This window comes from Peromyscus leucopus, chromosome 1 (assembly GCF_004664715.2).
Source record: "Peromyscus leucopus breed LL Stock chromosome 1, UCI_PerLeu_2.1, whole genome shotgun sequence".
Classification (NCBI taxonomy): Eukaryota; Metazoa; Chordata; class Mammalia; order Rodentia; family Cricetidae; genus Peromyscus; species Peromyscus leucopus.
The window spans coordinates 28,029,641-28,054,608 of NC_051063.1; the positions used below are offsets into that span (position 1 = coordinate 28,029,641).

General features: G+C 46.1%; 2 protein-coding genes across 3 annotated transcripts in view; one reads left to right on the forward strand and one right to left on the reverse strand.

Moving 5' to 3' along the window:
• Nucleotides 1–6: 6 nt before the first annotated feature.
• On the reverse strand, nt 7–23,872 carry Eno4 (enolase 4). 2 transcript variants are annotated; one of them, XM_037205725.1, is made up of 10 exons: nt 22,838–23,872; nt 20,880–21,008; nt 19,273–19,463; nt 9,371–9,513; nt 6,638–6,807; nt 6,405–6,536; nt 4,992–5,045; nt 3,638–3,694; nt 2,501–2,668; nt 7–373 (listed from the first exon to the last, which is right to left on the reverse strand). In XM_037205725.1, the coding sequence occupies exons 1-10, from the start codon at nt 23,000–23,002 to the stop codon at nt 179–181; spliced, it is 1,404 nt and encodes a 467-aa protein (XP_037061620.1). In that variant the 5' UTR covers nt 23,003–23,872; the 3' UTR covers nt 7–178. The 2 variants fall into 2 exon arrangements, with proteins under 2 accessions (XP_037061620.1, XP_037061621.1); XM_037205726.1 differs by lacking the exon at nt 22,838–23,872 and adding an exon at nt 22,356–22,799.
• Hspa12a (heat shock protein family A (Hsp70) member 12A) overlaps nt 22,915–24,968 on the forward strand; it is a 158,327-nt gene continuing 156,273 nt past the window's right edge. Inside the window, exon 1 of the mRNA XM_037205720.1 lies at nt 22,915–23,003. Within this exon, the coding sequence (XP_037061615.1) occupies nt 23,001–23,003 (3 nt within the window). The 5' untranslated portion in view covers nt 22,915–23,000. The remainder of the gene's footprint in view (nt 23,004–24,968) is intronic.

Sequence of the window (24,968 nt, forward strand, 5' to 3'; positions counted from 1 at the left end):
GCCACGGGCTCGCTTCACTTCACAGACGGGCCTGCTCCTAGGTAACTGTGCTTCCGCTATTCATTTGCTTGGTAAGTGACTTTTCATAAATGCCAAAACAAAGCAGCCCAGCCCAGCCCAATTACAACACATTCCCAGCAACAGAGGTCCAGAAGAATGGGTTTTGTATTCTGCTTTGTTATAAAATGTGAAAGGTGAGACTCCTTACTTTATCACATATAAAACAGAAAAGGTGGACCCTGCTTACCTCCTTCCTGAAAGGATCAATTAAGGCAATAATGGAAGGATACTTGTTGATCAGATCCACGTACAGGTCCACCATCTCAGCTATGTTCTTGTGCGTGCCCACCATCACCTCGTACTTCCCTTTACTCTGACGTGTGTGAGGAAGGCAGTGAAAGATAAACATGGGTTCTCTGGATGAAGGTGTCTCTCAAACTCTCTTTCATAGCAATGATTATACACTAGCTCTTTTCAAGGCACATTCCGCTGCAAAATCTATGCACTGGTACTTTTTAATTCTCTCATAGATTGTATCCTGACCACAGTTTCCCCTTCCCCCTCTCCTGTACTTTAAATCTCATAGTTTTTAACCTGGGAAAGGCAAGTCACCGTTGCTCTGGATGCCCCAGAGAGCTCTTCCTACAGACTTCAGATGAAGCCTTCTGCACAAAAAACACATCAGGTACAGAGTGGGAGGAGAGCGGCCTTCTCTTTAGGGTTATGACACAGTAGTGCAGGCCCCTAGCTGCCTGGGTAGGTGGACAATAACACAAATCCACCAAGGGCCACACGGGGCAGCAGTTCAGACCTGCCCACTCTGGAACCCACTGTCTTTCGACTCACAGGGAACAAGTCACTTGTTTCCCTTTCTGTAGACATAAATAAACTCTAAAATCAGGGCAAAGCTTTTGCAAACTGGCTCTTCCTCAAGTAGCCCGCCACTTGCTCTGGAAGGGGAGAGGTGTTCTGACGCAAGCCTATTCATTTGATTTCTGCAAAGACTCGTGGAATTAAGTGTGGAAGTAAACGGGGTTGAAGGGTCCAGTTTAGTCCTGTAAGACAAAGCAGCTCGCTCCCAAGTTTGTGGCCAGGGGTGGCACCAGGGATGCTTAAGTTAGGGAGGGAGGTGGACAAGGAAGTGGGCGGTTTGCTTTGCTAATGCCCTCCTGCTGTTCCAGCTAATAGAATGGACTCCACTGGAACTAAGCAGGTTCCTAAGAAGTCTACAGTTAAAAGGATTTTCTACCTTTTTCACATTAAAAAGCAGCAAGAAATTTTAGCGTCTATAATGAGAAGCTTAAAAATCCTATCTTGTCGGTGAAGAAATGCTAATGACTTTGAACTAACATTATTGTAAGAATTATCTGATATCAAGCTAATACATTTTACTGAATATAAGCAATAAATACTCATTCTAGCTAGCACTAGCAGTCAGTATATTCATAGTTCTGGGTATACGTTGCCGATGCAAACATGCAATTATTTTTCTTAATGGTATGCCTAGGAACCAATCATTACATGAAGAATAGGAAATTACTTTAAACATCCCTTTATGTGCTTGGTTTCCTTTGAGAGTAAAATAACTTCTAGAAATCAGCCAAAACTTAGGGTTCTTCTATACTGTTCAAAATTTTCTTTGTAGTCAAAGTTAGAATCACAGTTAAGTGAAATCCTACTTGCCATGTCTCCTGAACCGACATTAATTACCAAGTTGGCACAAGTGTGCTTGCTTCGATATGACAGGTATTTGTAAAACTGAGAACCAGCATTGGTGCGTCTGAGGATGGGAAGGGTGTGCAAGTGTGTAAAATAGGAAACTGACTAGATTTCCTAATGCACGGATTCCCAGGCATAGAGGTGAACTGCTGCTGTAGCCTGGGGCTGGGGGTGGGGGGTCAGCTTTCATTTCCTTTTAAAATATTTCTCTCTGTAGGTGAAGTGATTGCCAGGTGACCGTCCAGGTGGGGGACAATAATGTATTTAGTTGGAATAAAACCATATTCCTCCTAAAGTTAATAACTTGGGGATGTGGCTCAGTGGTAGAATATGCTTGCCTAGCATGTGTGAAGCAGGGTTCGATTTCATGCTCTTTCATGCTTGACAGATTCAACATTTACCAACCAAATGATTTATACTCACAAAACATACCAGACTGTTAAATTATTTCCCAACAGCTTTCAGGATTATACTATAAATCATGCTATTAAATAGGTTCCTAAGAAGTCCAAAAATGAAGGGATTTTAATACGTTTTTCATTTTTTAAAGCCTTCATTTTATGTGTCCATTTTAATTATAAGATTTCTATATATGATCATGATATTTCATGTTACTTTTAAAAAATTAATAGTGCATTATTTTCTAGTCATTACCTAATTTGGCTTTCTCAACTCCATTTTTATTTATGCATCTATAATAGCATCTGTTCAGAAAATATTCAGGTAAGTTCTAATTTAAAAATCATGTCCTGCAAACAGGGAGGCTGTTCTGGAAACTCACATAGTCCATCAACTCGTGGGCAGCGCAGTTGATGGCCAGGTGCAGGCTCATTCCCAGCTCTATCCCCAGGTTCGAGCAGATGCCCTGAATCAGAAGCAGTGGCTGCTCTAAGGTGTCATAGTTAACGGTCAGGCAGCCAAGGTGAGACATCTTGCCAGTGATTGGCTGCTGCAAGATCAAAAGAGAATGATTCAGGTCACCATAGTGTGTTAAGGTTCTTGGACCGCCCTCCGACAGACATGGATTTTAACTGGACATCTACTTCTAAACCACCCCACCCCCAACCCTGGTCTGAGCCTTTAATCCCCAGCACCATCTGCCTTTCTTTCTTTGGTGCACCTAACTATACTACCTGACTGACTCTGCCCTTGTTCATTGGGCTAACCTGAGCCACCAATCCCCAGGCTATCCCTATGAACATCCACGGATCTCTACCTTGGTTAGTCCTCCCCTTGCAAACCACTTTCTTACGTTCAGGTTTCTTCTAGGTGAGTATCACTGTTAGTTGTTGTTTTTTTTGTTTTGTTTTGTTTTTTAGTACTAGTACCAAGTCATCCGAGTTGTTCTCTGACCTCCATGATTGTGAACACTGCCTTTTTCTTTCTCCCTCTGTTAGAGATGCTATGAGTATCTAGACTATCCTATGCCACTCTGCTCTTTATAGAGACAGGATTCAATTCAGTCCCAGTAATCAAAGGATACCTCTCCATCTTAAGATTTCAGTTAATGCCAGGTGTTGATGGTGCACTCCTTTTATCCCAGTACTTAGGAGGCAGAGGCAGGAGGATCTCTGAGTTTGAGACCAGCCTGGACTACAGAGTGAGTTCCAGGACAGCCAGAGATACACAGAGAAACCCTGTCTCAAAAGACAAAACAAAGAAGGAAAAGAAAAAAAAAAAAAAAAGATTTCAGCAGTGGATGACCTCTTCAGGAAACTTGTAGCCAGGAAGAGGAAGACTGAGGCCCCAGGTCTATCTACATTAGCACTCTTGGAATAAAGTTTCCATTTCTTTGACTTAGTCCTGGTCTGGGGAAAAAAAAACAAACAAACAAACAAAAAAAACCACTAAGAGGGGGTGGGGAGGGAGGGAGCAGGACACACGCAGTGCCCAGAGGAGGTGGAGGACATATGCTTACCTGACCTCTTTTGCCTGTATCATGCCCCTTTTTGGTCTCTGGTTTTGGAGGCGGGGGCTGTGGGATGAGAAAATGAAGAAAAATGTATCATCACTTGGTATTTTTAGACATCCCTGTGGCAGCAAGCAGAGCTGTTGGCCCTGAGGCTGGCTATTCTTAGGGGAGTGGTCTTCCATACTGTGAATTTCACTCCCATTCACATGCATACGAAGTCGGCTACACAGACACAGAGATCATTCCAGAAATGTTCTTCAAGTCCCTCAACCTCAAGTCTGTCTTTAGTTCATCCTCTTCTGCCCTTACCCCACTGCACATTGGTCCTCAAAGCATTCACAGGTCACACTAGGAACTCCTGGTGTATGCACACACTCCTTCTGGGCAGGAGCATAGCAAATCCTCTCCTGACCTTCAGAACTACTACCTGCCACTGTGGGATTTGCTTTCACAGGCCCTATGTTTTCAGAATAAAATCAAGGTGTATTTGATTTTTGGAGGGAGCCAAAGGTCATGAAGTACTTTATAAATCCTAAATGATGATCTTAGCGAAGAGCCAGTGTCTCAGGAACTAAAATGGATTGTCCAATATCCTGGAAGATAGATCCACTGCCAATGAACAATGTATGCACTTGGATCATAGGTAGCTTCAACTGCCAACTTGACACAAACCCAGAGTCACCCAGGAGGAAGGACCCTCAGCTGAAGAACTGTTCAGGTTAGCCCTGGCCTGTGGCCACGTCTGTGAGGCATCTTCTTTTTCTTTTACACCCCTCCCATTAGGATAATCAGCCCCCTCATACCTGGGAGCTCCCTTTTCTTTTCCTAGTCCCCCCCCCCACAGAGGTGCACCTCCTCTCCTTCACACTCCATCATGACCATCCTGGCTGGATTTGTACACAGTGACCTGCGCCCCCACCTCCTTTATAATGTAAACAGACCCGGAAGTGCTGGTTCTATTTAATGGACCCAAGATAATGTTAGCGATTTTAAAGTGATGAAATGTACAGACTATGCAAACCAAGACAGAAAGAAAGGTAGCCGAGCAAGCCAGAGGCAGCAAGCCAGTAAGCAAGGCCCCTCCATATTTTCTGTTCCAGGTTCCTGCCCTGACATGCCTCAGTGGTAGACTGGTACCCGGAAGTGGAAGCCAAATAACCCTTTCCTCCCAGGTTGCTTTTCTGGTCATGGTGTTTATTGCGGCACACGGAATTGAGGCTAGGACAACTTGGTTTGGATGGGAAACCCAAAGCAAACAAATGCATTCTCCAGAGCAACAATAGCAACAGTGATTTAATCCCAAAATGAAGTACGAGCTGGATTTGAGTGTCAGTAATTACCACAAGCTCCCTTTACGTACCGTCTCCATCACTCTGTTAACTTGTTTCTGAATTTCCAGAAGCAAATCTATACCCTGTAAGCAGAATGGTGTACAACGTCAGTCTGCAGATTTTAAACATAAGACTCATAGCCTGATGGCCACTGTTTACCGAGACTGTTCATGGACCCCCTACTGAGGACTGCCAGTTAGTGGATGGTATGGTCTACACAATGAGAAGAGCAAATGTTCATCTCTGACCCCCACTGGCTTGAGTGTGGGCGACAGGCTCTCTGTCTTGGTATCTTCATTGTGAAAACCGACTAACTATTCTTTATCATAACCTCTTGGCCAAGCTGGACGACGTCACAATACATGTCACAGGTCACCAAGGAAGCCTGGCTAAATTAGTTTGAATCCCCTGTCACCTAGGAAGTAGAGCACTAGGACTGGAGAGAGGGCTTATCTGGAAAAGCACTCGTTTTTGCTGGGGGCACGGGCTCAGTTCCCAGCATCCACAGGACAGCTAACAACTGTCCGTAATTCCCCTTGCAGAGAATCCAACACCCTCTTATGGCCTCTTCAGGCACTGTACAGACAGGGTGCACAGACACATGTGCAGGCAAAACACCCATACCCATAAAATAAAAATCAAAACACCTTTACAAGCAGGAAGAGAAGGAGGTGTGGTCTGACTGTGAGGACGTCTGCACATGCAGAGTGCTCTGGGGCCGGAATAGCACGGCGACATAACTAAGAGGGAATCCTGGCAACAGGGTCTGAATATGACCTGACAGATAATCTGGCAGCTGGAGGGTCACAGGTAAACTCTAGTCACCTGGAAATGTAAATTGTGAGGTAATGATAATTTTGTTTAAAAGGGATCCTTTTTCACAGAGAAAGCAAGTGAAACTTTTGTGAAGCTTATTTTCACTAACTTAGGAAAATTTCACTCACTGCAGGAGGCGTGGGGGGAACTTCCTCTGCTTTTTTTTGGAAAGCATTCACCATAGCATGAACCTTAGGTAGTTATTTCTAACGCCTGACTGGTAGAGGACTCAAGGGAGCAGACTGACCCTCAGGGCACTAAAGGGCAACGTAGCTGTCACCAGCACAACCCTGAGAAGTGCAGCTCTGACACCGGATGTGCTCATCTCACAAATAAGCACGGAACACCCCATGGGTTGCTGGGAAGCACAGGCTTCTGTTACAGCCAACGAGTAAAGGTGTTCTCCGTACTCTCAGATGATAGCTTCCACAAGACCTTGCTCCTGCGAGTCAGCAACTGCAGCCAAGGCTGCACCAAACCAGACCTCTAAGTGGGTCTGCTTCCTTCAGAGAATACCGTTTCATACATTTAATTCACGTCCCTTTGGGCTACACTAAAATTCACCAGTAATGGAGGCTATGGGGGTGGGGTGGGGCAGGAAAACCGTCTTAGCTGATATCAGGTACTTGTTTGGTTGTCAATCCAGGATGGGGTATACAAATCACTTCTTTCATTAAATTGAGCTTCCCAGGTGATGACTTCCCACAGCTGAGTACAGATCCCATCACCAGAGGCATGGTGAGCATGGACGGCGGCTCCTGGAATGTCAAGAAAGCAAGGGACGGTGAGAACGGCAGTTCTCTGGCCCTGCCCCACTCCAGGCTCCATGCATGACAGGATGCAGCGTCTGTCCACTGACCTGGCCGTGCTTCAGTGACGCCATACTCATGTACAGAGGCGTGCCGCCCAGCCTGGCACTGGCCTTAGCGACGGCCAGCGACACAGCTCCTATGGCCATGCTGCCGTGGAGGACTGGCTCCGGGGGCTCTGGGGGGATGATCGGCTTTTCCAAAAGAGTGTCCCTCCGTCCTGGAGAGGGAAGCATGGAGAAAGGGTTCGTTTCTAGAAATCTCACCGTGACAAAACCACATTTTCATGTAATGCTGCTCTCACAGAAGACCCAGCACAGGCGAAAGGGAGGGAGACAAGGCTAGAATTCTCCTCCTCGGGCCCAGGGATTTTCAGATTTGCTCACTCAGCAGTACTCAATCATCCTCGGCCATGGATTCTGCCTAATGATTTTTAGGTCACTCACCATGAACTTGGTCCACAGTCATAAGTGGTAGACACTGCTACTCCCACATCTTCATGTAAGTAAACTGGGATTCGTTGTGGTTGAGAGACCGCAACTTATTTATTGCCCAATATTTTGGGGGGATATTTGATCACCCTGTGAACCCCGAATTTACATTTGTGTTAATTAAATAAAATTAAGCTTGAGTCAGGGGGCTGAGTTAGCAACTAGTTGACAGGAAGTAATCCACAGCATCAGAGGGCATCTGGAAGAGATGCACCAGAAGGAGGAGGGAGGGATCTGGAGTGGTGGCTCAGGACGCACTCTTAGGGAGACACCAGCAAGGAAAGGAGATTAGCTAGTTGCTACTCAACCTTTCTGAACTAGTGGGTTTTCACCCCGGACTTTGAAAACGACGGAGATTTAGTTAGAGCTCCCATTAGTGGCAGTCACAGAGCCGGGGCTGTGCAAACAGAATTCTCACCAGGTTTTGGCCCAAGTGGCTGGCAGGTAGGTAACTGCAGAGTTACAAGTGATGGCTGAAATAGCAGTAGATTAAGGCACAGTCACTGTGGTAAAGTTAAAACAATATGATATGTTGTAGGAAGTAGATGCAGACTTGATTTAGTCTTTGAATTCCAGTGCTCTTCTGGGTCACCGTGGTTTCCACGATCTAACACTGAGCACCTCTTCATGTGCCTAACTTGCCGTCCTTTTCTCTACACCCAAAGCCAGGCTGTGTTCTGTGTTTGGCCACCGTCTCTAGTAAAGCCCCATGCCCAGCAGTCTACCCAGCATCCTCACCCCTCTTCGCTCTGCCAGTTCTCAGCCTCCAGTCTCCTGTTCTTCCCCACAGCTACCCTGGGTCCTCAGTGGAGAGAAGACACACAAGCACCCTGCACATGGTTAGTACAGAGCAAATCCGTTTCCATGGGCCGTGCCTCTCTCCTTAAGCTCTTAGTTCTGAGCCAAAAGCATCTGCCAAGTGAAGCTCATTGGTGGACCTGCCCATCTGTAGCTTGGTCCACACCCTCTAGGAAAAGACAGGTCTAACACATAAAATAGAGGCTCTCGCTTTTCATCTCAGTTCCTCCCTAGTCTGGTGTATTATTATTATTATTATTATTATTATTATTATTATTATTATTATATTTTCCAAGACAGGGTTTCTCTGTGTAGCCCTGTGTAGCCCTGGCTGTCCTGGATCTCGCTCTGTAGACCAGGCTGGCCTCAGACTCACAGAGATCAGCCTGCCTCTGCCTCCTGAGTGCTGGGATTAAAGGTGTGGGCCACCACCATCAGGTTAGTGTTTTCTTATTTAATGAAACCCATTTTTCAACTGGGCGTCCAGATGTGCCTGGGGTCACATTAGCAACTGGCGGTCATGGCAAGTTGAAGGAAACATGGCATGAGTCATTAGGAGACATAAAAACACGATGCCAGGGGCAGCTCTAGTGCTAACATCCTGGAGGGGCCAACATTGGAAGTGTGGGCAGAGATCAGATCGATGCAAAGCTTTAGAAAACAAATGCTAATTGATATGTGAGACCAAAACAGAACAATATACCTTGAAGGTTAAGGTTTCTGTTTCCAGCTAAGACAGTTAAGAATAAGTTCCTGTTTGTCCTGTGTTAAGTCCTTGCAAGTTAAGGTTTCTATTTGTAATTGACAATAAGGCCCTGTTGTAAACTGTAAAACATGTTTTTCAACTACACTAAATTTGCAACCCCATTCACACGATGTATGTCCTGACCCTTGTTCCATCCCTTTCACTGTATTTTTCTAACAATGTGTAATAGCCAACTCTCTTGCCCCTGTGAACATCTTACCTCTCCTTAAAAGAACCTCAAGAGGCCAGTAGGGGCTGCTCTCTCAAATCTCAGTTTAGGGTGAGACAGCCAGCTGGCTAGTCCCAGGTGCACCCCAAAATACATCTTGCTTTAATTGGACAATTGTGGATGTGGTCTTTTCCCCTCTTGATTCTCATGTCTCACAGATATGCAATTAGATCACAGAACTTGCCTCTATCAATGCAGACGCTTTATAATGGGATGGCTTTTTGACTGCCTCATGGAAACTTTCAGGGAGATGCAAATTCCTTCCCTCCATGCTCCCCCCTCCCCCACTGCCACTGTTTAAGGCATTTTATTCAGTAAGTGCTCACCTATGAATAAGAGCACAGTCATTTTGGTTCTCAAATAAAAACAGAGGGTAAAGTGTGATAAAACCTTATCCACCCAGCACAGCAGCTTCAAGGGGGGTGGATGGCACCTGGTTGGGCACTGCCAGCACCAAAGTCCGGCCTTTCTTCCCTGTGCCTTTGCAACTACAGGTGCTGGAAGATGACAGGCCACTCACCTTGCTTCTGTCCTTTCTTTTTGGTGGGGGGTGGAGGAGGTGGTGGAGGAATTACAGGTGGAGGTGCGTGCACTGGCTCCTCAGAGCTCCTTTCCAGTTCTCTTCTCTCTTTATCTTCTTGTACTTTATTTTCAAAAAATATCCTGAATGGCAGGAAATATAAGGCTTTACAATGAGATGTCATTTTTAGAGCTGACCCTGATGTTTCAATAATATGATTTTTTTAAGCTAATGAAGAACAAATTAGCTTTAGTTTCCAAGATTAATAAAAGTAATGATGGTGTTAAAGCCATTTTTCAAGAATCAAATTCTTACCATTTAAATTATTTGAGCTCTTTTTATACTCTCAAAATAAAATTTGAAGACATAATTTGATTAAGGGTTACTGAATTTTCTTTTTATATAAATGACATTAGAAACCAAACCATTTAAGAATCCTTAGTGAAAACAGTGCTGTGAAGATGTCTTTTCCTTTTCCCCGTACCAAGAGACTTATTTTTAAGTGTGTGTGTGCAGAGGTGTGTGTGCACAGGTGTGTATGAGCGGGACACACAATGCGGGCATGGTGGCCCCAGTGGTGGTGGACATTCATTCACAACCCAGGCGCTGCATCTGCTCGGACATGTCAGGACACAGGTGTAGCATGAATCTTAGAGGTCTTATTAATAAAATCAAACCTGAGGCCAGGTATTGGGATAAACGTTGGAAGATCAGAGAAGCAGAACAAGCCACAGCTACCTCACCTCGCCAGTTCCTCAGCTGATCCTGTTTCCTCAGACTGGAAGTCTCTGAGTCCTCATCCAAATGAATCTCAGTCAAACTGCTGCTCAAAAGCCTGAAAGCTTAACTGGTCCTCACGCCTTATATACCTTTCTGCTATCTGCCATCACTTCTTGGGATTAAAGGCGTGTGTCACCATGCCTGGCTGTTTCCAGTGTGGCCTTGAACTCACAGAGATCCAGATGGATCTCTACCTCTGGAATGCTAGGATTAAAGGTGTGTGACACCATTTTCTGGCCTCTATATCTATCTAGTGGCTGTTCTGTTTTCTGACCCCAGATAAATTTACTAGGGTGCACAATATTTTGGGGAACATAATATCACCACACACAGGGCAGCGCCAAGGGGCAGGTCAGAATATTAAAATACACCCCAAGAAAAATTCAAGCTTGCCTAAAATTTGGCTTTAAATTGTAATAGTGGTCTTATTCTTGCTTTTGGGATTAACATTTTTTGGAGGCCCCAGTGAGATTCAGACCACCCACCCAAATTCTAAACCTGGCCCTTGGCTCTGGAACTCCAGGGTCCTGGGGGGTGCTGCCTCAGCAGGCATGTGTCTTGAGATGTTCCAAGGCCGCCTTCAGTTCACGAACTATCAGGTTGAACTTTCGTGCTGAGAAAGGCAGCAAGCATCCACGGAGGCCTCCAGGTGCATCATGGTCTGGTTCTGTTTTGTGGGTCCCTATCTGGGATGAGGAGAGGGTTGGATGGGACCCCAATATTCCCCTGTTCAGGGCAAAAAGCGAGATGTTGCACTGCCCACCTGAGGTTCTTGGTCTGGTGTTGGTAGGTCTGGTCTTGTCTCTGGCTTCATTTTTACTGTCCTCTTTCTGCCTCTTGTACTTTCCGTGTTAATTGGTTTATTTTGGACTTGGGGTGACTGAACTATCAGACAGTGTGGGTAATAAGACTAGCAAGCCTAACAGCCCTCTAACCTGTGTTCTAAAGACTTCTGATAAAAACTTTACCTTGAGCCGGGCGGTGGTGGTGCACACCTTTAATCCCAACACTCGGGAGGCAGAGCCAGGCGGATTTCTGTGAGTTCGAGGCCAGCCTGGGCTACAGAGTGAGTTCCAGGAAAGGCGCAAAGCTACACAGAGAAACCCTGTCTCTAAAAAACAAAAAACAAACAAACAAACAAACAAACAAAAAACTTTACCTTGCTATAGTTAAGGAGGATTATGATTATCCTATCAACAAATGTCTCCTCCAGTGTTCTGTGACACTGAATGGCCCACACTCTGGGTTGACTGGCCCTCCCAGGGTACTTTTGATTCTCAGATGGCCTGGGCAGAGGTTAATGTCACCCTCACTAAGTCTGGTCACCCAGATCAGATTGGGTACATCTTTCCTTGGGCTGAAGCAATTTCCAAACCACCCCCTGGATAATCTACAACAAGTAAGGTGGCCAAGCTCTGGTTGTCAGCAGATGGACCCTCCAAAGGCCTGTAGCAGAGACCAATGAGCCCCCACTAAAGACCGTTCTCAGGACTCTCAGGAGGAAGGACCCTCCTACCACCTTCACCCTCTTCTCCCCTCCTCACCTCAGCCCCCACCACCGAGGCCCCACGCGGCCTCCGTCTGCACCTGGCCCACCCCACCATCCAGTTCTCCCCACACCCCAGCTCTTCCCTAGCTCTCACTGTCTTTCCCCTCCCAGCACCGTCCTCCCAACTCCTCCTCCTCCTCTGGCTCTGGGGTGGCTCCTCCTTCAGTTCCCTTTTCCTGACACTTGCTACCTGTGTGCCCCTTTCTCCACCACAGATCTCTACAACTGGAAGAACCAGAGCCCCTTTCACACTAGCCTGATGATCCCATCATTTCTCTAGCTGATTCTCTTTTTCAATCATCTCCCCACATGGGACAACTGTCAGCAGATTCTCTGTACCCTCTTTGCTACTGAAGAAGGGGAACGGATTCTCACAAGAGCAACTGAAGCGCTCCCCAGAACAGCTTCAGTGGCTGATGGCCAGAGGGTAGAGGTGATTAGTCATGCTCTGCCAAGAAGGAGACCCCAGTGGAACAGAGAGAGAGGTAGGAGGTCACTCAGTGAATACCACCAGGTTCTTCTGGAAGGGATGAAATGGGCAACCGGAAAGTCCACTGATCTACAGTAACAGATGTGGAACAGGGCCCAGATGAGTCACTTTCAGTTTTCCCCGAGTGCCTCCTGACATCTATCAGTTATAAATAGACCCAGAGGACTTGGCAAATCTCAAGACGATTAACCTGGCCTTTGTTACTCAGCCAGCCCCTGACATATGTAGAAAGATACAAAAGATGGGTGGGTTTTCAGGAAAGAACAGGTCAGAACTATTAGAAATAGCCCTGAAGGTGTTTGACGGCAGAAACAGCCAAGAAGATCTTCTGATAAAGAAGAGAGGCATGCCCCTGTGGCTGTACCACAAACTATGCCACTTTCAACTCTGCCCATACAGGCCATGATAAAAGGAGGAGACCTTTACAAAAGGACCGATGTGCCTACTGCAAAGAAATGGGTCATTGGAAAAGTGAATGTCTGTGCCAGAAACAGGCAGTGCCCCTCAAGCCCAAGCCAGCCTAGTACAGAGGGCCAGCGAGGGTGAGGCCCCTTCCAACGAGGCCCCCAGGAGCCTATGGTAACTGTCACCATAGGGGGCCAACCTGTAAAACTTCTGGTGGACACAGGGGCTACTTATTCAGTATTGCAGAAGCCCCCGGGACCCCATACCAACCAAACAATGGAAGTACAGGGACAACAGGGGATGTCCAAGAATACAAATGGACCACTGGACTGTTAACCTAGGACAAGGAACTATGACTCATCCTTTTACTGTTGTTCCTGAATGCCCCTACCCTTTACTGGGCAGGACCTCTTGAACAAGCTCCAGGTAACAATATCCTTCTCAGGAGACTCTCCTAGGTTACAATTGGGAGGCCTTGCTAAGGCTTTAAGTATAACCTGCCCATAAGTGAGGAATGTCTGATCCTCCAAAATCCAACCCATTCCCGGGAAGGGGAATGGAAAAAGTTGCTGATCCAGGAAATTCCTACAGTTTGGGCAGAGGACAATCCTCCTGGCTTGGCAAAACATGTGCCACCCATCATAGTGCAACTAACATCTGGGGCAGTGCCCATTTGGGTCAAGCAGTACCCATCAGTTCAAAAGCCAGGGATGGGACTGAGAGTCACATCAGGTGTCTCCTTGAAGCAGGCATACTTACTCCTCGCCAGTCAGCCTAGAATACCCCTTGTTGCCTGTCCAAAAGCCTGGAACGTGAGACTTTAGACCAGTACGAGACTTGAGGGATGTGAACAAAGGAGTAGACGGCGTTTACCCAACTGTTCCACGCCCCTATACTTTGCTCAGTTATTACCACCAGAGGATAAAGTATACACTGTGTTGGACTTAAAAGATACATTCTTCTCCATCCCTCTGTCAAAATTAGGTCAGCCCATCTTCACATTTGAATGGGCTGACCCTGAACTGGGGATATCAGGACAACTAACCTGGACCAGACTGCCTCAGGGGTTCAAGGGACTCTCCCACCGTCTTTGATGAAGCACTCACCCAGGATTCACGTCTCTTCCTTAGTAAGTACCCCGAGGTAACCTTATTTCAACGTAGATGGTTTATTATTGGATGAGGAGGACTCTTTGAAGGCCACCAGAGGCCTTTTGGAAACTCTAGCCCAGTTAGGTTATAGGGATTCTGAAATGAAAGCCCAAATTTGCTCACCTTAGGTTACTTACTTGGAATATGAGCTGAGAGAAGGAAAAGACTATTGTCCCAAGCCCGCATAGCAGTCATACTGCAAATCCCAACTCTAACCATCAAGAAACAAGTTAGGGAATTTCTAGGAGCTGTGGGACACTGCCATCTTTGGATACCTGGGTTTGCTGAAATTGCCAAACCCTTGTCAGCCCCCTACGGCTGGGGGCAACCTTGCTTTGGAACGAACTGAGGAACATGTGCAGGTCTTTAAGAACTTAAAAGAGGCCCTGGTAACAGGCGCCCACATTAGCTCTCCCTGATATCTCCAAGCCCTTTCATCTTTACACCCATGAAAGAAAGGCCATTGCCATGGGAGTCTTGACTCAGATTCTGGGTCCCTGGAAAAGGCCAATAGCTTCCATCTCAAAGAGACTGGATCCCGTAGCCTCTGGGTGGCCCCCTTGCATAAGAGCCATCGAAGCCACTGCAATTCTTGTAAGAGAGGCTGATAAACTCACTATGGAACAGATTCTAACTGCAACAGCTCCACATGGCATGGAAGCCCTGCTGAGAGACGCCACCAGTCGGTGGATGTCTAATGCCAGTCTGACCCAGTACCAATCCCTTCTTTTAGGTAAGGACAGACTGACTTTTGGTAAATCTCTGGCCATTAATCCCACCACCCTGATGATCCTGAGGAGCCCATCCATGACTGCCTAGAGATGCTGATGTCATCCAAGGTATGTGACCTGGCCTGACAGGAGCTCCTCTCACTCTCAGAGACGCAGATCGCTATACCAACGGCAGCAGCTTCATTCAAGAAGGAACCGGGTATGCAAGGGCAGCGGTGGTCACAGGCCTGAAAGAGGTCATGTGGGCACAAGCCTTGCCCAGGGGCACATCTGCCCAGAGAGCAGAAATGACTGCTCTGACATAGGCTTTAAGATGGGCTGAAAGAAAAAAGATGAACGTCTATATAGACAGTTGATATGTGTTTGCCACAGTTCATGTTCATGGACAGATATATAAACAGAGGGTCTTATTCACCTCAGAAGAAAAGACTATTACAAATAAACATGAAATTGTCCACATGCTAGAGGCCATCTGACTGCCAACTAAACTGACCATTATTCACTGGCCAGGACACCAAAAAGACAAAAGCCCCCAAACTCAGGGTAAGAGGCTGCTCTCAGGGAACCCAAACCCCAGACTGTTCTGGAACTACCTGCTGTCCCTGAGCCCTTACTCAGCCTCGACAGAGATGTTCCTGAGGTGATCCAGAAGAGATCGAGTCATATTCTAACTTGGGAGCTTAGGAAAGCCGCAATGGAAGGGGAATCTTGCCTGACAGAAGAATCTGCATGCCAAAGGTACTGGCCAAAACTGGCTGTCTTGCATCATGCCATGCACTTATCACCTAAGAAAATCTCAGAACTCATCTTCCCTCACATCTGGCTACCTGGACACCGAGAAAAACTTCACATCATTTCAGACCGATGCCTGACCTATGCCCAGGTAAATGCAAAGAAGGACATGCTTCTCCCAGGCCAATGGATTCAATGGACAGTACCTGGTGAATTATGGGAAATGGACTTCACTGAAGTCAAGCCTGGACTGTATGGTTACAAACATCCGCTGGTCTTTGTTGATACTATCACAGGCTGGATGAGGCCTTTCCATCCTGAACAGAAACGGCCCATTTAATAATGGAAATGGCCTCCCCATATCTCTGGTGTCTGACAATGGTCTGGCCTTCACGGCCAGGTTGTCTCAATTGCTCTCTACGGTTCTTAACATAAATCGGACACTTTGTTGTATGTATCATCCTCAGAGCTCAGGAAAAATAGAATGACAGAACTTTAAAGGAGGTTTTAACTAATATACTCTTGAAACTGGTGGTAACTGGGTTGACCTCTTACCTTATGCCCTTCTCAGAGTCTAATGTACCCCTACCAAGGAAAGTTCACCCCATTTGACATAGTCTACAGGCAACCACCTCTCATGATCCTCCAGGTACATGCTGGACTGTTATTAGATTGTCCCACTCCAATCTCAGTTAATTTTGGATAAGATTCTCCCTCAGCTCCAGGCTGCTCAACTTGTTGGGTACTGCCCACCTGCTCACTGTTCCAGTCTGGAGATGCTATATTAGTCTGCTGCTTCAGAACTGACTGGCTTGAACCTAGATGGAAAGGACCTTACATTGTGATTCTCCAGATGCCTACTGCTTTTCAGTCACTGGTGTTTCTCCCTGGGTTCATCACTTACACATCTAGAAGGTACCTGAGGAACCCACAGAAGGAATCCAACCCCCAGAGGTGGAAAGTGACTGAAAAAGGACCATTAAAAATCAAACTTTCTAAGGTTTGACTGTCTAACATAACTTTGGGTTCTTGCTGTTGAAATGTGTATCATGGTTGTCCTATGGCTAACAGTTTTGTTTTCGGCCTATGCAAAGAGAACCTAAGTACATCTTGACAGGGGAAATAAAAGGCACCCTTGTCATAGGAAACACCCTGATATTGTCTTGTCATGCAAAAGACTGCCTTTATCCACCATGGCCCATAGTTTGGACAAAAGAAGATGCCTGTTTGTAGATGCCTGTCTAATTTTAAAAATTACATAAACCAGTCCAGAGAGGAGGTTTGGGAGGAAAATCTCCAGAAGAAAGGATGCAATAAAGCAGTAGAAGCTGTGGCCAAAAACAGAAGTAAGTGGGTCTTGCTTGTTTTTGTTTTGTTTTATGAAGGTCATCAACCAACTCTGAGGCAAAAAAAACAACATGGCATTGCTCATGGCTAAGTAGTAAAACTTAGAAAAGAGGCTGCAGTTGACCTTTGCCTGGCTAAGGGCATTGAAGCCTTCCACCTGCATAAGAAAGGTAATCCTAACCCATTACTTGGTGTAGCACTGAGTAACACTTACTCAGCCCAACTTGGTTCTCTGATTTTAAGAGTTAAAAAATCTAAAGGGCTAAGACTTGGTTGTGGCTGGAGGGCAGAATGTAAGCAACAGCACTGTGTCCACAGGGAACCATCTGAAGGGCTCAAAGTTGACCCCAAACATTGGGAAAGGAAGTTCTCTGTAACCTGATCTTCATCCTGAGTTCTGAGCAGAAGAGACTGGCTGGCCCCACCTTACACAGGAGAGCACAGTAACAGGAGAAAGTCAGATGTCGGGGAACCCCTGCTGCTTTAACTTGCTTTAGAAACTGCCTGTCTCCCCAGTTCTACAGTCTACAATCCAGCTTCTTATTCTGTGGGTCACAACCTCCCAAGGGACCATGTAAACGAAGGCTGGGGATTGCAAACTATTTGGTAACAGTAGAAGGTTTCTGAACATGTTATTAGTGAAAATTAATTCCAAATCCACCACATAATCAATCTGAGGGGTTTGGGGTAGTACAGCTCACCCATGTTGCATCGTGTGACTTTGGGTCTGAACACAAATGTGTACTCTGCACTGCCACACAACACCAATGAACCAGCCTGAAACACCGCAGGTTTAAGACTACTTACTGTACGTTACAAATTGTAGTATTTTGTTGTATATATAAGCTTCTTGATCTTATAGAAACATCATGGTTTAATTATGTAAAACAAAAACATTTATTATTTTCCCAAGCAGGTAAATATTGTAGTGTGTCTTTGGTTTGAACTGTTAGAATGTTTGATTTTTAAAATTGCTGCTTCAATTGCTGACTTGAGTTTCATAAAAAGGTTGTCAAGTGAGAAGGCTGGGAGATGCTTGGCAGTTAAGAGAGTCTTGTAGAGGACCCAGTACAGTTCCGACCACCTACACCAGTGGTTCTCAACCTGTGGGTCACAATCCCTCTGGGGGCGTGGAGCCATTCTTTCACGGGGGTTGCCTAAGACCATTGGAAAACACAGATATTTACATATAACTTCATAACTGTAGCAAAATTATAGTTATGAAGTAGCAACGAAAATAATTTTGTGGTTGGGAGTCACCACAACATGAAGAACTATATTAGTTCTTATATTCTGTATCTAAGAATTTTATATATTTATCTGTGTCTAAGAATAATATATATATTTTATATTTATATATTATATATATATGTATATATATATATATGTATATATATATATATATAATATTCTTATATTAGAGTGGCAGCATTAGGAAAGTTGAGAACCAATACAGTGGCTCACAGCCACCTATGACTCCAGTTCCGGAGATCCAGTGACTTTTTCTCGTGTCTCTGGGCACCAGGCATACATGTGGTGCACATACATACAAGCAGGCAAAACATTCATACATATAAATGAAAATAAATAAAACATTAAAAGATTTTAAAAGTAAAAAATGTTGTTAAATGAATTTCAGCTTGGGATTAGGATAGAATTTCCAACTATTTCTGATATGGTTATAAACATAATTAATTCTGCCACTTCAATTGTGTATTCTGTGTACTGATGCAAAGCCGTATACTCAGCTTTGACTATTATACAATCAAATACTGATCAACTCTGGGGCTGGCAAAATGGCTCAGCAGGCAAGAGCGCTTGCCTCCAAGCCTGGCAACCTAAGTTTGACCCCTGGAAGGAGAGCACGCACCCCAGCAAACTGTCACCTGACCTCACAAGTGTGCGGCCATGGTCACATGCACATACTCATGCACACACATACAAAATGAATAACTAAAAATATTGATCAACTCTGAAAAAAGTTGAAGGTGCTCTGTGTTCTGCAGTATCAAATATTCAGCCGAGATTCAATTATAAATGTCAAAGTAAATAAACACATCCATCTCATTAGTATGCAAAGTTGCCTTAGTCCTTAATGAATCGTAAAATTATATACCAAAGAATCATTTTAAATAAGCTTATTTTTATTAGTATATTTGTATGTTTATATACAAATTTTGCTTGTATACAATGTTTGTACAGTATTAGTATATTAGTATGTTTGATTTGTATATCAATTTTATATATCTATGCATTAAAATTTCTTGGAGTGGGGAGAGAGCATAGTGAGTGTTGGCCATGCAAGAATAAAGAACCTAAGCTCAATCTCCAGAACCCATGTAAAAAGCCAGGAATGGTGATACACGCTTGTCAGTTTAGCACTGGGCAGGCAGAAACAAAGGGTGCTTACTGGCCAGCCAATCTAGCTGAATAGGTGAGTTCCAGGTAAAGACAGGGTCCCTTGTCTCAAAATACGAGGTGGAGAGTGATGGAGGAAGATCGCTGGTGTTGAACTCTGGCCTTCAGTGCATGTGCACATGTGTATGCACATATGCACACACCAACAATTTTTAAATTTCTTGGGTAAAACAGGATTGTGAATGATACACATCTAAGAACCCTGCTCCACAGGGTCATTTTATGGCAGGTCTCCGTGTAAAGAGGTGAGCCAGTCGGTTATACCTGGACGTTACTGTTTTGAAGTGGAAAGCTGTTACCTGAGCCTGTGGTCCACCTCTGCCTGGTTGGAGGGGTTCAGACCCCACAGCTCCTCTGTGATGGATTCATTGACCCACTGCAGAGCCGCGTTCACTGCCTGGTGCCTTTCTGCCTCCTCGGCATCCACGACCTCTGGCAAAGCATTCTCGGAGACTTCAAAGTGAGCAGGTATCACCACGGAACAGATGTACTGACAGTGACAGAACACATTGCACGTTTTCTCCACCTCTCTCAGGAGATGGGAAATTAACTAATCTAGCGTTTAACATTAGTGTATCTTATCATCAACTTCAAGGGGAAAAACAATACATAATTTTTTGCTATATTTGCAAATCCACTGAAACATTAGGAAACTTGACTTTATGAAACATTTCAAATTATTCTCTTGTTAAAATGCTGGTTTAAAATCACCACACTGAATTTTTCCTAACACTACCTCTCCAAAAATGAGCTACAGATTTAATCTTATTATTCTCCTCTCACAGGCTGTGGCAATTTTATTTATAAAAAATAGGTAACAACATGAATTAAACAGTTGTTTTTAATTTTTAAATTTACTTTTATTTTCTTGAGATAGAATCAATGAAGGGACTCTAGCCATCTGGAGCATGGCAAACATGGCTCTGGCAGGCCTTGCCCTTCTCCCCCACTCCCTCTGCCTTGCTAAAATCCACTAGATTACATTCCTAAAGCTAGACACCAAGGACCATTCCCTTATTTGGCCACTTCCTCCTGAGGCTGATTAACAAGGTCCAGCTATCAAAGTATTGAAGTCCATCAGTCAAAAGCCCCTTTGGGCTCACCTAATTAGCATGCCCAATTAAACACCTCATCCTAACACTGGGTTTCCCCTTTTTCCCTTTATAAACCGCCATTTGACAATGGGCCATGCCTGTCTCCTCTCTATCCAGAGGCAGTCCTTTGTTCCCCTCCAGGACAAATATCTCTCCCCCCTCTCCCTTGTCCTCTATCTCCTGTCTTTGTCTCTTATTCCCTGTCCCTTGTCCTTCTGGAACAAATGCTCTCCTTTGTGCTGAGACCTTGGTCCTGGAGCGTCCTGAGCTAGTACCAGTCCTTACAATATCAAGTAGCCCAGGCTAGCCTTGAACTCACTATGTATAACAGAAGATAGCCTTGAACTACTGATCCTCCTGGCTCCACCTGCTGAGTGCTGGAATTGCAGGGGTGTACCACTACATCCAGCTGTTAATATTATTTAAACAAATTGTTTTCTTTACTTAAATCATTATTCTACACATCTCAAACACATAAACCCAAATGTAGATTTGTAGAATGCATTGCATCGTAATGTTCGAATAGTAAAGGTATTTTCATTTCCTTTCCTTTCCCCCCCTGGGATTGTTTTCAGGTTAGCATGTCATGTCTTTTATCAAGGTCACACTGAAACATAAAACACACTGCATTGTTGATTCTACAATTCGAGCTTATATGAGTGAGTACCCATGAATAAACAGCATATGTACGTGGATCTGCTTCACAAATATTGAATTCCAAAACATTAAGTTTCTGCAATTTAGGTAATTCTTGCTAATAAGTACAGAGATGGGTAGGACACATTAAAGAGCCAATGCGAACTGCTTTATACCTTGGGGAAATTTTGAATGGTGCAGGAGATTTCCACCTGTAGCGTAGGGAGTCCCATTCCATCCAGGATGATTTTCCCCACAATTTTGCATATGGAGGGAGGCTTTGCAAGTTTAGAAAAGTAGTTTGCCTTCAACACACACATAAAATCAAAAATCAGAAAACTGCATTGAACTTATCTTACACAGCCAGGCACATTGACTCTCTATGTGTGTCCTTCCCGGACCTGGATTAGCCTTCCACCTCTGCTGGAACAGCTCATGCTGAGTGGCCAGCACATGTGTTATATTCTCACCTCTCACCGGGAAGGCCGAGACCCATCTTAACCCACAGGCCTTTCTATGGCAAGTCAACTAACTCCCTGATACTTCTTCCCACGTTAGGGAAGTTGTTGGTCTCTAGAGTGCTGCAATGCATTCAGATTTAATAAATCTGAAGGGGAATGATTTTATCCTCCCCACGCACCCCCACAACCAAGCAGGCATCTGGCTTTTTAACAGCAAAAGACAACTACAGTCTCACCTACTGTCAGCTGGTGTACAATGCTACCTCACTAAAAGAGGCCTCTTGGGAATCTTAGTAATTGCAATTTGTCTTAAGTGGCAGAGCATTTGGAAGGGATCCAAGACTGATGTGCCAGGGTTCAGCTCCCTGTGGGCAGTACCATCCCTGGGCAGGTTGGCTTGGCTGGTATAAGAAAGCAGGCTGAGCAAGCCATAGGTAGCAAACCAGTAAGCTGCATTTCTCCATGGCTGCTGCTTCAGTTCCTGCTCAGACTTCGTTCAGTGATGGACTGTGACATGGAAATGTGAGCCAAATAAACCCTCTCCTCCCTACATTGCTTTTGGTCAGAATGTTGTAGAAAAGCAATAGAAAGCAAACTAGGGCGGTCCCTAACCAAGGTATGGGAGATTCCAGAGAGCTGTACAAACCAGTGTCCAGCTGGTAGCAGACTGGGGGTGGGGGTGGGGTGAGCCTTACACGTGGAGACAAAAGTGCAAGTTTCTAGCCTTGCACACTAAATACCTGTGGGACAGGGTTTGGGGTCCTTTTAAATTGGGACTAGACAACGTTAACAGTTCCTTTAGCAAGAGACCTCAGAGACTGAAATCCTTATCAAACCTTCACTCACCCACTTCACAAATGATGGACCACTGTCACTCAGTGCCCCCTGGGGGGGTCACTTTAATACCTGAGGCACAAGTTGTTGTTGTTGTTTTAGAAAGGGGGAATCGGTTTTCATTGTTTTGTTTTAACCTTGCAGAGAGTTCCTAGAGACTGAGAGAACATGAGTGGTACCCTAACTGCCTTCCCCCAAGCCAGTCTCTTATGCACAGGGCTCCCCTCTCAGCAATAGCTCATCAGCCAACTCAAAGGATTACAGTAGAAGGACGCGCCCTAGGACAGCTCAAGTACACTAAATCCAGAACCAAGTGGAAAAGGGGACTCCGATGAAATCTGCAGTTTAGGTACTCACTGGCCCGTGAAGTTGGGTACCTAGCCAAAGTAAGGTGTATGAGGCATGCAAACCCTGGGGCACAGGCTTGGAATCTGAGAAATTCGGTGGCAGTGGAAGTCACAGCCCAGTCCCGGTCGCTGACAGCAGCCGAGGTGAGTTTGGCGTCAGGTCTGTGTTTTAGGAAACCAAAGGCGGGCTGGCGGGCTCCTTGGATCGGAAAGAAGCTCGCAGGCTCCGGGCAGTCTTCCCAGCCACAGGGCCGCCCAGTGTCTTCTCGATTTTCGCTTCGGCCTTCGCGCCTCAACTTTCGGTCCCTGCGGGCAGCCAGTCCCAGTTTCCCGGTCTACAGCCTCCTGGCTGTCACCAAGCAGCAGGCCGAGTTCCCCGGCCCCAGCAGCGCGCAGGCGCGACTCCACGGCGCAAGCGCAGCGCGCTGCCGCAGCGTGGGCTGGCGGGGGAGGGGGCAGGGGAGGGGGAGGGAGCTCGCCGCAGGTCCCTACCAGGTGCCCGTAGACGTCTGCGGGCTGGAGGTAGAAGGTGGAGTTGAGCAGCTCCTCCAGCCTGCGCGGGACGTCGTTCTCCTGGTAGTACGCCATCGCCTGCTGCTTCAGCTTCTGCAGGTCCCTAGTGATCCCACAGCTGCGGCCGCCGCCTTCTTCCCCCATGGTAGGAGACTCAGGGCTTCAGCGGGGTTTCGCCAGGGGGCCCGCCAGCGTCCTTTTGTCGCTAGGCAACGCAACGAGATCCCGACCCCTAGATCTCGCGAGGCTTCCTGCCCTCCGTGGAAAGAACCTTTGCTTTCCGCTCGGGATCTCTGCTTGTCCCATGCGCGCTTCATCTTTTCCCCGCGCATCGTTCTCAGTGCTCTCCCGACCTTACTTGTCACTGTTTCCCCGACAGTTTTCCAGATGGGGAAGCGTTTAATGATTGTTTGAGTTCATTTTCAGAAGCTGGGGAGCGGTGCCTGCTACTTTCAGCTGTGGACAGGTGCTCCCCGACTGTTCAGTTACGAGGGAGAGGGATGCAAGAGCCCAGGGTGCCCTTCCTGAGCCGTGGAGGTCCTAGAAATGCATCCATTCCAACCCATGCACTGTGCTTGCTGCATGCCTCGTGATCCTCTCAGAAACAGCTTTGCACACCCTTCCGGGGGAGATTACTGAGGGTGAAATCTCTGCGAGGAAAACTCAAAAGTAGGCAGTAAGGATGATGATGTTTTGGAGACACCCAGGGTGAGGGTGGACGGTGATGCGGAAGCAGCACTTCAGAAGGTCCTTGGGTCATGGTCTCTGCAGGGGGCTCCTGTGAGAGTCAGGTGTCGTACGCAATGATAGAACTTACTGTGTTCTGGATACTTGGGTGGTGCAGGAGTGGGACAGACAGACAGGGACAGGGTGCTCCTGTTTACCGTTGCCTGTTCTATGTTCCCAACAGAAAGCAGGTTGCTTAAAAGTTCTGTGCCTGCATTGCTCATCTGGAAAACGTAGTCTTACCTGCTCTGTCTGCTTGCAATCACTTAAAATAACCCTGAGAGTGAAGAAGCATTTGGGGACAGTTGTTTTCCATAGATGCACTGTTGGATGTAGGTGAATAAAATACATGATTTTGTAAGTACCGTTACATAACCCAGACCGGCACCTCCCTTCCCCTGCCTGGACTCCCCAAGCGGTTTTTTGTTTTGTTCTTCTTCTGTCTCTCTTGTGTCTCTTTGAGAACGAATCCCTTTCTGTGGTGTGATGGATCATCACACGCTTGACCCACCCTCCTGGCTGGCTGCAGGTCCTTTGATGGTGGCAGCAGAGGCTGAGTCATCTTCCTGTCCACTGCAGAGCCGGCTGCTGACAGCTGGGTTTTAAGAGGATCCTTATATAAAAAGAGCCCACAGTGTTGCTTTCCTTCTTCTGTGTGCCCTTCCTCATAGCCACCCACCTCCAGCTGAAGGCACCTCCTTCCCCGTTCTGGTCGGTGTGGGTCCTGTGCTTTACATTCTCGCTCCCCCCCCCCCCAGGAGCCTGTTCTTTTTTCTGAACTCCTTGCCCACTTGAATCCTGGGCCACAAATCTCATCCCTCATCCCTCAGGGCTGACCCATTTGACTTTGTTTTCATTCTTCCTGTGCTCAGCGTAGTTCTCTGGGCTTACCACCTAGATGCAGCCACTGAACTGACTGCATTTTCAGACCCCATTTAATTTTTTTCTTTTCTTTCTTTCTTTTTAATTGGAGACTTGGTTTTATGAATCCTAGGATGGCCTGAAACTGGCTATGTAGTGGAGGATGACCTTGAACTTGTGGTCTGCCTTCTCCCTCCTCAGTTCTGGGATTGCAGCTGTGAGCCACCATGCCTGGTTAATTTGGAGCTGGGGATGGAGCCCCAGCCTTCTCGCATGCCAGGCAAGCACTCCACAAGCTGAGCTATATCCAGAGCCCTCATTTAATGTTTTAATGGAAGTATTTGGGTTGGGACCACTGTGTAATGGGTTCTTGACCCACTGACCTCTGTGTTCCATGAGATCAGGGTTTGCATGTCTTATTCAATACTGCATCCACAGCATCAGTACACTCTCTAGTAGATTAGATGGTCAGCAAATAGCTATTGGATGAGTGGATAGGTTTTGCACATAAAAACCACCAATA

Coding starts and splice junctions, on each gene's coding strand:
- Eno4 (XM_037205725.1), bottom strand. CDS start 23,002: ATGGGGGAAGAAGGCGGCGGCCGCAGCTGTGGGATCACTAGGGACCTG. Junction 3,695..4,991: donor TTAACAGAGTGATGGAGACG/GTACGTAAAGGG, acceptor CTCATCCCACAG/CCCCCGCCTCCAAAACCAGA. Junction 2,669..3,637: donor ATACAGGCAAAAGAGGTCAG/GTAAGCATATGT, acceptor TTGATCTTGCAG/CAGCCAATCACTGGCAAGAT.